General features: G+C 36.0%; 1 protein-coding gene across 2 annotated transcripts in view; it reads left to right on the forward strand.

The window, feature by feature from the left end:
- The first annotated feature begins 6,746 nt into the window (after positions 1-6,746).
- Positions 6,747-12,896, forward strand: part of LOC127662907 (polypeptide N-acetylgalactosaminyltransferase 16-like) — a 66,523-nt gene continuing 60,373 nt past the window's right edge. For both annotated transcript variants that reach the window (XR_007972933.1, XM_052154301.1), the window contains exon 1: positions 6,747-7,036. Coding sequence is in view for 1 of the 2 variants with exons in the window: in XM_052154301.1 (XP_052010261.1) it covers positions 6,857-7,036 (180 nt within the window). In the remaining variant the exon portion in view is untranslated. The remainder of the gene's footprint in view (positions 7,037-12,896) is intronic.

A 12,896-nucleotide genomic window follows, 5' to 3' on the forward strand; every position in this document is an offset into this window, starting at 1 on the left:
AGACTATAAAACATGAAGAGTGCAAAACATAGTCTGAGTCTTCTGTTTTATACACTAATTGAATTTTCACAGTATGTTGTTGTTCATTTCTGTGTATTACTGTTCAGATTCTAGATAATATTATTAATTTACGTTGAGTTAATATATTTTGATGTTTGAAAAAAACGATTTGTAACAAAATTATTATTCTATGTCTTCTCTTTGTAACTCCAGGTTAGGTTTGACTGTTGTGACATTATTTCAAAAACTTACTATAACAGATTTTAAAATGGTTAAAAATAAATGTTACATTTTGACAAATTATAGTTTGGTAATGTCTGTATATACTGTATATCCAAATGCATCACTTGTGGTCCGATTACTACATGGTAGGTGAGTGCGTAGAACACTGCTGCCATCTACTGGCTATTATTGTCATAACATGATTTTCAAGTCATGTTATTTGTCTTTTTTTTTTCACCAGATGGCAGCAATCTGCCCCCAAAACATGACACATTCTCATATATTCTTCATGTTTCAACTTATAGAAGTGTAGTTTTATAAATGTGCTTGTTTGCATGCAAATGAATGGCGAAATGTATATATAAATAAGATCTAAAACCACAAAAGCCCCCAAAGAAGTGCATAATTTTATTGTTTTTACACCAGTGAAGATGAAATGTTAACATTTTTTGAGGTGTATTTCAAAAATACACCTCAAAAATGGCTGTGAACGGTAAAGTAAGTGGCCCTTTAACAGAATAGGAGGGTTTAAAAAGTAGTTCATCGTTTCAAAACGTGGTTTCTGCAAAAGGAAAAAAAAAAACATTGTTACTACAGTCATGGTTACTATAATATTACTGTAGTAAAACCTGGTACATTTTTTAACAAGGCTTAAAAAAACGGTGAAAACATTGAACTTAAATTTATACTTAATATTCACAAAGCTACAAAAAGGAAGGCAAAGTGCCTTTAAGGCTGCATGGGGCTCAAGTGAATCAGTTAAATATTTATATGAACTAGTTTATTTACAAGAACTGTCCAAAATAACAATTTAATTAACTGTTTGTTTAGTCCATCAGCTCTTTTGCTGCATTCTCAATTTAATGTGATAAATGTAGTGTTTTGTAACACTACAGCACTACTTGTTGGAAAATGTAGCTCATTACTGGAAAAGCTACACTTGTGAAAATAGATGAGCTGCTGTCACGTTACTGAAATATGAAGTGACGTTAGTAGCGGTGGGATGCAGTTCCAAACACAGAGTACTCTGGTTGTACTCCGCACATTTTGGCAAATATGTAATCTGTGGGTGTTCTGAAAATTAACATGCGCCATATACACACTGCATGCTGCAAAAATAATACAATTACTGCAATTAAATAAAACAATATTCCAGACACAGCCAAACAGTTTTGCATCTCCATCCAAGCTTTTTACAGTATGTACATTAATGTTACTTGCCCAAAGACAACAGAGAAAACAACACAAGAATCCTAAACCAAATCATTTCACAGCAGAATCAGCATATGCTACAAACAGCAGTTTCCCGCAGCCTCTTTATTCTCTCAGGCTTGTGAAACATTGGCCGCACACCACTACATTACATTATGAGTCATGATAAGGAAGAGCCAATAATCTCAGCCAAAAACTATTAATGATTAAAAACCTTTTTTGAAGTACTGAAAGTGAGATCTGAGTGATTATTAGTAGCTTTCAAAAAATGTCCTTTTCCATGCCGACAGATATTATGAAGGTGTGTTAGCAGATGTTTTTGGCTGAGCTGACAGCAGCTTTTGTCCTCCTCTGGTGAAGGTGCCCTTGGGTCCAGTCAAACACTGTAAATCCACTGTAGGCACACAGTCAAGTACTACGGCTCCAGGGTATTACTTTTTACTCAGTTACGAAAGTTTTTCGTCTCCTTACGTAATTGTTTTCCAAAGTATGCCGTACAATGGAGTACTTTCGAAAGTGCATTTTCAGTGGAGGAAAACATCATTTTTAGAAGCTTAATTTTATTGACATTACTCCGTATTTATTTTCTAACGTCATTGTTTTCCAAAGTATGTGGTACAAGGGAACATTTTTGAAATTCGGCATTTTTGGGGGCCTGGGTAGCTCAGCGAGTAAAGATGTTGACTACCACCCCTGGAGTCACGAGTTTGAATCCAGGGTGTGCTGAGTGACTCCAGCCAGGTCTCCTAAGCAACCAAATTGCCCCGGTTGCTATAGGGAGGGTAGAGTCATATGGGGTAACCTCGTTGTGGTCGCTATAATGTGGTTCACTCTCGATGGGGCCCATGGTGAGTTGTGTGTGGATGCCGCGGAGAATAGCGTGAAGCCTCCACACGGCTATGTCTCAACGGTAACGCACTCAACAATCCACGTGATAAAATGCGTGGATTAACAGTCTCAGACGTGTAGGCAGCTGAGATTGGTCCTCCGCCACCCGGACTGAGGCCAGTCATTACGCCACCACGAGGACTTAGAGCGCATTGGGAATTGGACATTCCAAATAAAAAAAATTTAAAAAAAAAGAAAGTCTGCATTTTCAGTAGAGAAAAACGCCATGAGGTGTAAACATGCACCGATTAGCCACAGCATTAAAACCACCTGCCTAAAATTGTGTAGGTCCCCCTCGTGCCACCAAAACAGTGCCAACCTCCATGTCAGAATAGCATTCAGAGATGATATTCTTCTCACCACAATTGTACAGAGTGGTTATCTGAGTTACCGTAGACTTTGTCAGTTCAAACCAGTCTGGATATTCTATGTTGACCTCTCATCAACAAGGCGTTTCCGTCCACAGAACTGTCGTGCAGCGCTCACAGCCGCACATGCAGTTTTAGTGTAGATAAGAGGTGCAAAATTTTGCGGTTTTCGTTTTCTAATGTCATTATTTTCCAAACAATGTGATAATGGAGAGCGGTTTCAAAATGCTTTATTTTCAGTGGAGGAAAATGCCAGTTAAGTTTAGATAAGAGGCTCAATTATAGTAAAATCACTCAGTTTTCATTTCCTAGCATCATTGATTTCCAAAGTATGCCAAACTAGGGAGCTCATGAGTGGTGTAAACATAGCAAAGACAATACATTTCACCCAAAAACGTACTAGTGTAGACATGACCTAATTACACCAGTTTACCTTCAATAGAACTTATGAAAATAGTATACTAATAAAGGAGTAACTGTAAATATTGATCTGTTTCTCACCCACACCTTTCACATCACTTCTGAAGACATGGATTTAACCACTAAAGTCGCATGGATTACTTTTATGCAGCCTTTATGTGACATTTGGACCTTCAAAGGTCTGGTCACCATTCACTTGCATTATATGATCTAGCTGAAATATTCTTCTAAAAATCTTGAGATGGCATGAGGGAGAGTAAATGATTAATTTCTCGTCATTTTTGGGTGAACTATCCCTTTAAGTTCTTTTGTGCTAATCAAGACACAAAATAGTATCCAAATAGTGTGTGTGACCAAAATGTTTAAGTTCACATTTACCATGTTATGAAAAAGAATGGCATATGGTGGCTCAAGCTTCACCTGACGTGTTATATAGAGAATCAGACTTTGAGAAACAGATGATTGGAATTAGTTTATACAGTACGTGCACAATCAAAAGAGAAAGCAAAATAGACTTTGTACAGCGTACTGAAAAAACGCTTTTGGCAACAGGGTTGGAAATGCCAGCTGTGGCTCTGAGAGGGATTAGGAGTTCATGTGGTTCATTATCGAGCCAGTTCCTGGATCAGGTGGGTTTTGTTTATCCCTTTAACTTCTCTAGGAGAGGTGTTGATATGAGTAGAAGATCAATGGAGAAATCATGTTACACTCATCAAAACTTTTCCAGCGGCCCTCTATGCACATAACTGTAACACTTTAACAGACAGTAACTCTTTATAGTAATGTTCCCTTTGTTAAGGGGTTATTAAGGGGTCCATTTATGACTTACAATTCATTTACAAAGGAATTATAATCATTGATTTGTAGTGAGAATAACATGCATAAAAAGGGCGACTGCAATACCTGTCAAATATTAAGCCATTTTATCTTGCATGTTCTAGTAAATGCTTTATAACACTTAATGTAACGTGGACACATGAAGAATGTATTATTAATTGATTAATTATTATTAGTATTATTAATGGGTCATCAGGTTTTATTAAATTAAATACTGTATGCTGTGAATGAGCATGAAGACCTAAAACATTTTCTGCAGAGGTAACTAGGACTAAGTAAGATGTGAGTAGCACTATGCTTTTGACATCATCGTGACAAGGAAGGTGACAGTAATGATTATAAACACAAAGCCAACTGTTGCAACTGTAGCACAAAGTGACACTCCCTCCTCTTAATCTCACTATAATAGTCTGTTTTTGCTTCATTGCTAAATAAAGTGTTTGTTAAGGCATGTTATGAAGTATGTATATGTGTATTTATTGAGCATTTATAACATGTAAGTTTCAATGCCCATTATCAGGACTTGGATGTAGGCTCTGTTTAATTATAGAGATATAGAGAATTGTCTCGCACTTCACTTCTACCGGTCAATTTTGATTTTGAGAAATTTTATACATTTATTGAAACACAAAAAGTCAACCAAAAATATTTCTAAATTCAATTTACACTTGAAACGAAATGAAAATATAATCAAAATAACTAAGTGGTCCAAAAAATCATGCCAAATCCAAAAATGTTCCCTTCAATTTTCCCGTCCACCAGCCTCTTAAAAAAACATTCTGTGACAACAGGTGGAAAAATACCAATACGTATTATATCATGAATAAAATTGTAAAACATAATAAAACTAATAGTTGAAAAATAAACTATACCCTATAGATTAACACAAATCTCAAAAATTATGGTTTCATAAAACGCCTACAACAGTGATTGTCAGAGACACAATTTGATGTTCCACTATACTGTATTTTTCAGAATTTGTATCATAGACTGTAAAAAAAGATGGACGACACCCCTTCGCTCTTTTCCATGGGTGAGAACTGAAGCTGCCAGTGTCCCGATATGGCACTGACATCTTGGGACCAGACCTGCGCAGTAGTGAGCAAGGAAGTAAAGCCTTGAAATCAAGGCCCCGCCCTCACTCTAGCTGAATCAGTCGCAAGCACACGCCCCTGCACTTTTGACTTATGACGTGTGAAATAATTAATTATAGAAATTTAGATATTAAATTTAAAGCTCCAATCTCCTCAGTCCTCCGAAGATCCCGAAAAAAAAGTCAGTTGGTGCTTCAGTGACTACTTCGCTCAGAGCACCTGTCAATCACAGCTGTCAATCATGATGTCACAGCATCGTTTGAAAACAAACACTTGAAATTACATCAACGTGATAGAAACGACAGTAAATGACAGAAACTATCTTTGGAAAAAAGATATGTGAAGTGTAATTTAATAGTTTAGTTGGTCTCACGTCCCGTTGAATAACATGGGGAGGCGGGATTTATGACCTATACTAGAACCAGTCACCGGGGTGCGATCGAGACGTTTTGGCTTCACTTTTGAGGGCTTGTGCGGCACACTTGGTTTGGACATACAATGTATTGCCACCTGCGGGTGAAATCTCCAAACTGCAAATCTAGGAACTTAATTTAGCGCTGAAATTACCTGTTTCTCAGGAAAAAAGTTAATTGTGCTTTGCACCATTTTGTCGAAGTACAATACATCCACAGTTTACGCACATACACCCACAGATAGTGCAAACACTCTCACCCATGCCCACTTGCGCTTTGCACTGGCATGAAAATTGCACTTAGAATTAGAGATTGGACAAGAAGTACCAAACGGTCATTGAACTACCGCTACAATTTGCACACTCATGAAAATAGAGCCCCTAAAGTGTGGCACTATCAACTGATCTCGTTTAATTCATCTGTTGTTGATATTTTGAAGTTTTCTCCCTTAATGTTTTCTGGTTCTATAGTAAGAACCTTGTACAATGCTATTGTGACCTTACAAACACAGTCGACTGTAGATGATCGGATACAGATTTAAACATTAAAATATGTAATTATGTAATGTTTCCATTACCCTGATCAGATTTATAGGAACAAAAAGACACTAAAGCAATTTTTAAACATTCACGTTTCTTAACAAGTCACAATGACTCAAACCAGCTAACCAACTCACCATTGTGTAGATGGGCATTTACTGTCAGATACCACAAAATAAGATGTGGCCATTTCCATTTATTATAACCAACTCCTCTTAATGGCTTTTACATCATTCAGTGTTAATGTTACTGTCTGAAATACTTTGATACTAAGATGGGAACAGATGTAGTGTATTATCAGAGCAGATGATAGGCTGAAATGATCTCATATGAGAATAGAGAAACCCTCTCTGACTGCCAAACTCCTACTGCCAGGGCAGCTGTTTGTGGTTTAACCTTGCTGGTGTGCAACAACCTGCAACCTGGACAGCCAATCTGACATATTCCAGAGAGCATTTCCTTATTAAATGATTGTATTATCAGTTCAAGAGATTATGACATTTTATGATACAGTGGAGAAGGACAAGGCTACTGTGTTGGCACAGGCCAAAATAATTTGAGATATTTGATGTAGGCTATAGCCTAGACATGTCATGTGAATTTTATGTTTAGCCTATAATTGTTTATTTAAAAGAACATAGACAGAACAAACCTTGAACTGGGAACAAACTGTGCCTGTTATTATTAAGTGATGTGATGGACGGGCGCTAGGACCTGCAGTGAACCCGACAGAGCTCCGCTGATCACAGCAGCACCAGTCTGGAGAGACTGTTCACTGCGCAGCGCTTCATCCTCCTCCTCCTCCGCGCATCACCGACAAGCGATCGCACACGGAGCGTGTCGCGCAGCGCTCACAGCCGCACATGATGCGCAGGATTCGGGCCAACGCCATCCTCATCCTTACCGTGGCCTGGATCCTGGGCACCTTCTATTACCTGTGGCAGGACAGCAAAACATCCTCTCCTTCATCGAGCGCTCAGCAGAAGATCCATGGGCAGAGGTCCGCCTCCGGGCGACTGGAGGAGCGAACCCTTCCTCTCATCGTGAGTGATGATGAAAATTGGATTTGTTATAAAGGGAATGCGTTGAGATGCGTGTCTGCATGCTGATCACTGACCGGGTGTGATACCGACTGCACCGAATATTCATACAATAACAGTGTGTGTGTGTGTGTGTGTGTGTGTGTGTGTGTGTGTGTGTGTGTGTGTGTGTGTGTGTGTGTGTGTGTGTGTGTTTATACTACATAAGGATAGTAAAACCTGAGATCATCTACCTTGTGGAGCCCAGCCAGTGGCCCTCATGAGAGAAATGACTTATTAAACATACTAAACACATTTTTTTTTTTTTCTGGAAAATGCAAAAAGGTTTCTGTGACGGAAAGGTTTAGGGGTAGAGTTAGGGGATAGAAATTATCGTTAGAACTGTATAAAATCCATAAAATGCATGGAAGTCTATGGAGAGTCCCCACAATAATATAAAAACACTTTTGTGTTTGTGTGCGTGCGTGCGTGCGTGCGTGCGCTACCTTTGTTAGGATATAGCCTATAAACTAACGCTATATGATCTAAAATTAAATAAGACATATAAATCATCAATTCCCATTGGAATATACAGTATTTCATAATTTTATTTAATTTAAAGCTCACAGCAAGAAGGTCGTGGGTTCAAACCCTGGTTGCCCCGGCCTTTCTGTGTGGAGTTTGCATGTTCTCCCCGTGTCTGTGGGTTCTCTCCGGGTACTCTGGCTTCCTCCCACCATCCAAAAGACATGCAGGCTAGGTTAATTGGTGTCTCCAAAAAAAATTGCCCTAGGTGTGGATGTGGATGTGGAGGTGAGTGTGAGTGTATGTCTGTCTATGTGTGGCCCTGCGATGAACTGGCGACCTGTCCAGGGTGTCCCCCGCCTTTCGCCCAATGTTAGCTGGGATAGGCTCCAGCCCCCCGCGACCCTGTACACAGGATAAGCGGTTGACGATGGATGGATGGATGGATGGAAATATTTTTAGGCCATAAAAATAATTTAAGCAATTTGATGAAACTCCACCAAATTCAACTGTGTAATTTTGAACTATATAACATTAAAAAAAAAAAAAAAACATATTTTTTTTTTTTAATTGGTTAAAGATTACTTAATTCAATCATATGGAATGTTGATATAAAAGTGGAATCTTACAATAAATGTAGTGGTACAACATAAGACAATATATTTACAACATGTATTAATTTTGGTTAATTGTTAATTTCCACAAACTAATATATTTTTAAAATTAAGAATATATATACTTTAACATCATATTACAAACTAACACGAATAACAATGAACAATAATATATTAACCAAGAAATAATACAAAAATAAATGTTCATTGTTAGTTCTTATGTGTAAATGAAAGTATAAAACCTCATTTTAAACTCAAAAAAACTAAAACTAAATTGATTTGAGATTTCATTTTCATTTTAATTTCATGACAAAATTAAATCAAATTTAATTGTGTAACATTAAACAAAATTGAATTTATAAATCTTAAAATATTTAGATTTTATTTTATTTTATTAAATATTACTCAGTTTTAATTTGATGAAATTTGGTTCTGAAATTTCTATTCGTAAATCTCAAAAGATTTTTTTGAGTGTTTAAATGATACAGATGATCTTTGAGGCTCTCCCTGCGATTTCCTTTAACAGTTTTATTCCAGCATTGTAAAAACATTTTGTTAGGGAACCCCAAAAAATATGCTTTATATGGTAACATTTCATATTTGATTTTTCTCGTGTCAGAAATATTATTTCATATGATTGTTAATGAACCTCAGTTTACACCAACCGTATTTTTACCGCTTATATTAGTAAGAAAAATCTCTTTAAGGTTACAACAGCACATATTCACATTTTACAGTTAATACAAGTAGACTTCTTAATATCCATTTTGATTCTAAGAATGAAATGTAATCCTTTAGGTTGAACTGAAATACCTTCATGATTTTCTGACTGTTAACTTGGTGATGCAACCTTTAATAGCCAATACAAACTTTCAGTATGTAAACATTGTGAATAAAAATAGAGAAGATGAGATGTACAGCACTAGTAACACAAGATCTGTTCCTAATATTTTAACCTCATTCACACCACGTGTGTGTAAAGAGGCCTTTTCAAAACCTCATGTTTGACTCATTTTTGTACTGACATCTACAACTGTAAAACAAGAGGGTGACTTTAGAGGCTCAAATCAAATGATTCTGTGCTTGTGTCTGTGAGTCAACTGTGCTCTACAGGACAGCTGTTTGATGTTTGATTTGCTCCTCACAGTTTGACTCCACATTCATCAGGCAGAGGACAAACTCCCAGATTGTATTCCTCAATAATCTGTTGGCTTTCAAATGAATGCCTTTATATGCTGGGTATGCAGATTTTTATTAGATGGATTCTAGGCATGCAGAAATAGCATGGAATACATGCTCTAATCCAATTGAATCGTGTTGAAATTAAATTGTTACTCCCTTAATAAATCAACGGCATGCATATGAGCACTGTGGAATTGCACACTGATGCTTGAACTTACATCAATGATTTAAATAAGGAGAGGAAATATTGAGATGTGTCCTGCATCTCTGTGCTGTCTCCTGCAGCTCCATGGCAACAGAGCAGGACTCTCCAAACCACAGTGAACATGTGATGGCCACTAATGTCTACAGAGTGCCATGGAAAACAAAATGCATTGAGCAGAAAAATATTTATGTCTTTACCTGCACTAACACTTAGCTTTTAGAAATGTTTGAAAAGCATTCATTTTTAATGCATCCAAACACTTTCATTCCCTTTATACTTGTGCCTCTGGGAAAAATAAGTACAATAGAGTGCAATAAATTAAAATTGTGTTTAGCTATTTTTTGTGATGATGTATGTAATTTCAAATGCCTTGTATTTATATAATTAGGGGTCATCTGGCATGGATTTTTCAATGGACGATACCAATAATTAGAGAGTGTGTGGCTGATATAATGCTAATATATACAGTATGTGATATACTGTATGCTTATACAAATGTATTTTATTTTTACATTAAAAAAAAGGGGGATCATTCATGTCTGGAGCACAAACTTTACACCACTAATTAATAGGGCTTTCAATCTAACACGTTCATTTTTCACTATTAATTATAAAAATATTTTTAAAAAATGTTATAAAAATGTACGCAATTAATCATGCCCCAACCCGTCGTAAATTTCGGAATAAAAGTACTTAATGTTTCTGCCATCAGAGCAATTCCAGCTGGAGGTACAGTACATGTGTTTATATGAGCCGTGTCAGCAGGGGGCAGTGGGCGCGCCTCAACAAACCCACTGACACAAGAGCGCGTCATGTGGAACAGGACAGATTGACGATCTGAATGTAAACAATTTATTGCTGTCAACTGTAGGCTTGTTCAATTAAAAGGAAAATAAATCAAACTATTTTATTGATTTCTAAAACCACTATTTGTATCATCTAATCAATGCTTGAGATCAACAATTATCAATCAATCAATGCACAGTAATGCCAAATATTTCAATCTGAATATGTGAATTATTATGTTTATTATAGGCCCTACATATGATATTTTTTTTTTGTATTATTCATATTGAATGATCTGTATTTGGGCCCCTTTCTCAACAAACAACTGTGATTAATTCAATTAATTAACCGGCATTTGTGTGGAACTAATTCGATTAAAATTTCAATTGATAGATGGCCCTACTAATTACACAAAAAACACTAATTGTAGCAGTTGAGATATACACTACCACACTAGAATTAAATGTTGAAATTCAAAAAATATTTTAAACAAAATTCACTAAAAATTCTCAATTTACTTGAAATTTCTCAATATTTGAAAACAGAAATAGTTTATTATCCATTGACAACACTGTTGCTAAATTTTGTTATCTACCAAAATCTACCATTTGAGTTTTGTCTCTGCCTGTAAAATGAGATGAAATGGTTGCGCACTCTGCACTGTATCATTTCACTCTATTAATGACAGAAGTGCATTTACAAGTCCTGAAAGTAAGACTGATGTCCATATGTGTAGAGATAAACTGTAATTCAAGCTGAGTTTTTATGAACAATGCCTCAGGATGATCGTTGCACAACACTTTTATTTATATGCCTTTAGCCAATAGCAGATCCTCCCTTTTTATTTGGCCTCTTTGCAGTGGCCCCTTTGTAATATCAGTCTCGGCTGATATTCTTTTTATGAGGGTAATACATTCTAAAATATCAAGGCAAACGTATCCTTGTACTTGAAGTGTCTTTTATGCAAAGCAAAGTTTCAGTGTGAGTGTCGCAGTAAGCAATGTTTTCTTTTGGCACTGCGAGTTTCCCAGCGTTATGTGCATGATAGATTAGCACACACACAGAATTGATGATATGAGTGCAGTTCTGCTAATGTCCTGCTAGAGTTAGTTGTTTTTAGGCATGACTTTATTCATGAAAATGATTGAATTTGATTACAAGAGATTATTCCAGACTCATTTTCTCAATTATTAATAATGAAAAAAGAAAAGAAAAGGGAAGCATAGTGAAATCTCACAATCAACAGTGCAATTAAACAATCTATACTGTATTAGGATTTCACATGATGCTTGTGGCACGTTTGTTTTACGAAAACAGCGTAACAAGTTATGAATTTTGACTAGCATTCAAAATCACTTGCTTGTCTGTACAGATGTAAGTTTATAATGTAAGTAATATTACATATATGTTGTGGATATAGTGACTAAACTCATTAGGAAAACATTTATAAAGTGGTTCATTTTGCTGATGTTGTGCATAACCCCGCTACTGTAGTAAAGATGTTTTTCTAGTTTCTGCAGTCTTATTTCTCATCCTATTTTTGTCAACAGTTTGTTTTAATTCAATTCGATTAATTATCATTATAAAGAGTCTTTTTCGTCTCCTCTTTATCGTTGACAAAATAAAAAAAACCTTCGTCATTGAACACTTGCATCACTAATTTCATTGTTAAGATTAACACTGTATGAATGACAAAAAATATTTGATATTTTCTATTAATATTTCTATTCTAAAAAACAAATATGAGTCTCTGAATTGAAGAATCAATTCTTTTTGGAATCAACTCCCAGACCTAGTATTTATAGTTAACTAATCAAATATAAGCACATGTGTGAAATTGACCATGTTAACTCCTTTGTACAAAAAGTTTTAAAAAGTCATTTGTTTGGCAATCGGACAACACTGGTCGTGCTGTAGTTATTGATTCACTAAAAAACCGTCTCAAAAGAGTCATAAATTTTTTTTAACGGGAAAACACTAATCGTGCTGTAGTTGCTGATTCACTGAAAAGAGCCATCCGTTTCGTAATCGGAAAACACAGATCATGCTGTAGTTGTTGATTCACTAAAAAAGATGTCTCAAAAGAGTAATTTGTTTGGGAATTGTACAAAACTGGTCTAGCTGTAGTTGCTGATTCGCTAAAAGGAACTCAAAAGAGCTCAAAAGAGTATTTTTTCCAGAATCGGACAACACTGGTCGCGCTTTAATTCTCGATTCACTAAAAAGTGCCGACTCAAAAGAGTCATCTGTTTCGGAATCTGAAAACACTAATTGCACTGTAGTTGTTAAATAGCAAAAGAGCCGACTCAAAAGAGTAATTTGTTTGGGAATTGGATAAAACTGGTCTGAATACAGTTACATTAAAATATTATTTTGATTACTGAAGAGATTACTTTACTTTGCATTTTATTGTATTTTGTTTCATTTAATGTTTAGACTATTCAGTTGGAAAACATTGATCCATATAAACGATGCGATCTGAGGAGCTTTCGAACAGCAGTGAAACACTTTCTTAAGATGTGTCACATTCATACTGTTGTGAGTGAAAAGTTGGATATGACGTCATTGAGGA

Source organism: Xyrauchen texanus, chromosome 22 (genome assembly GCF_025860055.1).
Source record: "Xyrauchen texanus isolate HMW12.3.18 chromosome 22, RBS_HiC_50CHRs, whole genome shotgun sequence".
Classification (NCBI taxonomy): Eukaryota; Metazoa; Chordata; class Actinopteri; order Cypriniformes; family Catostomidae; genus Xyrauchen; species Xyrauchen texanus.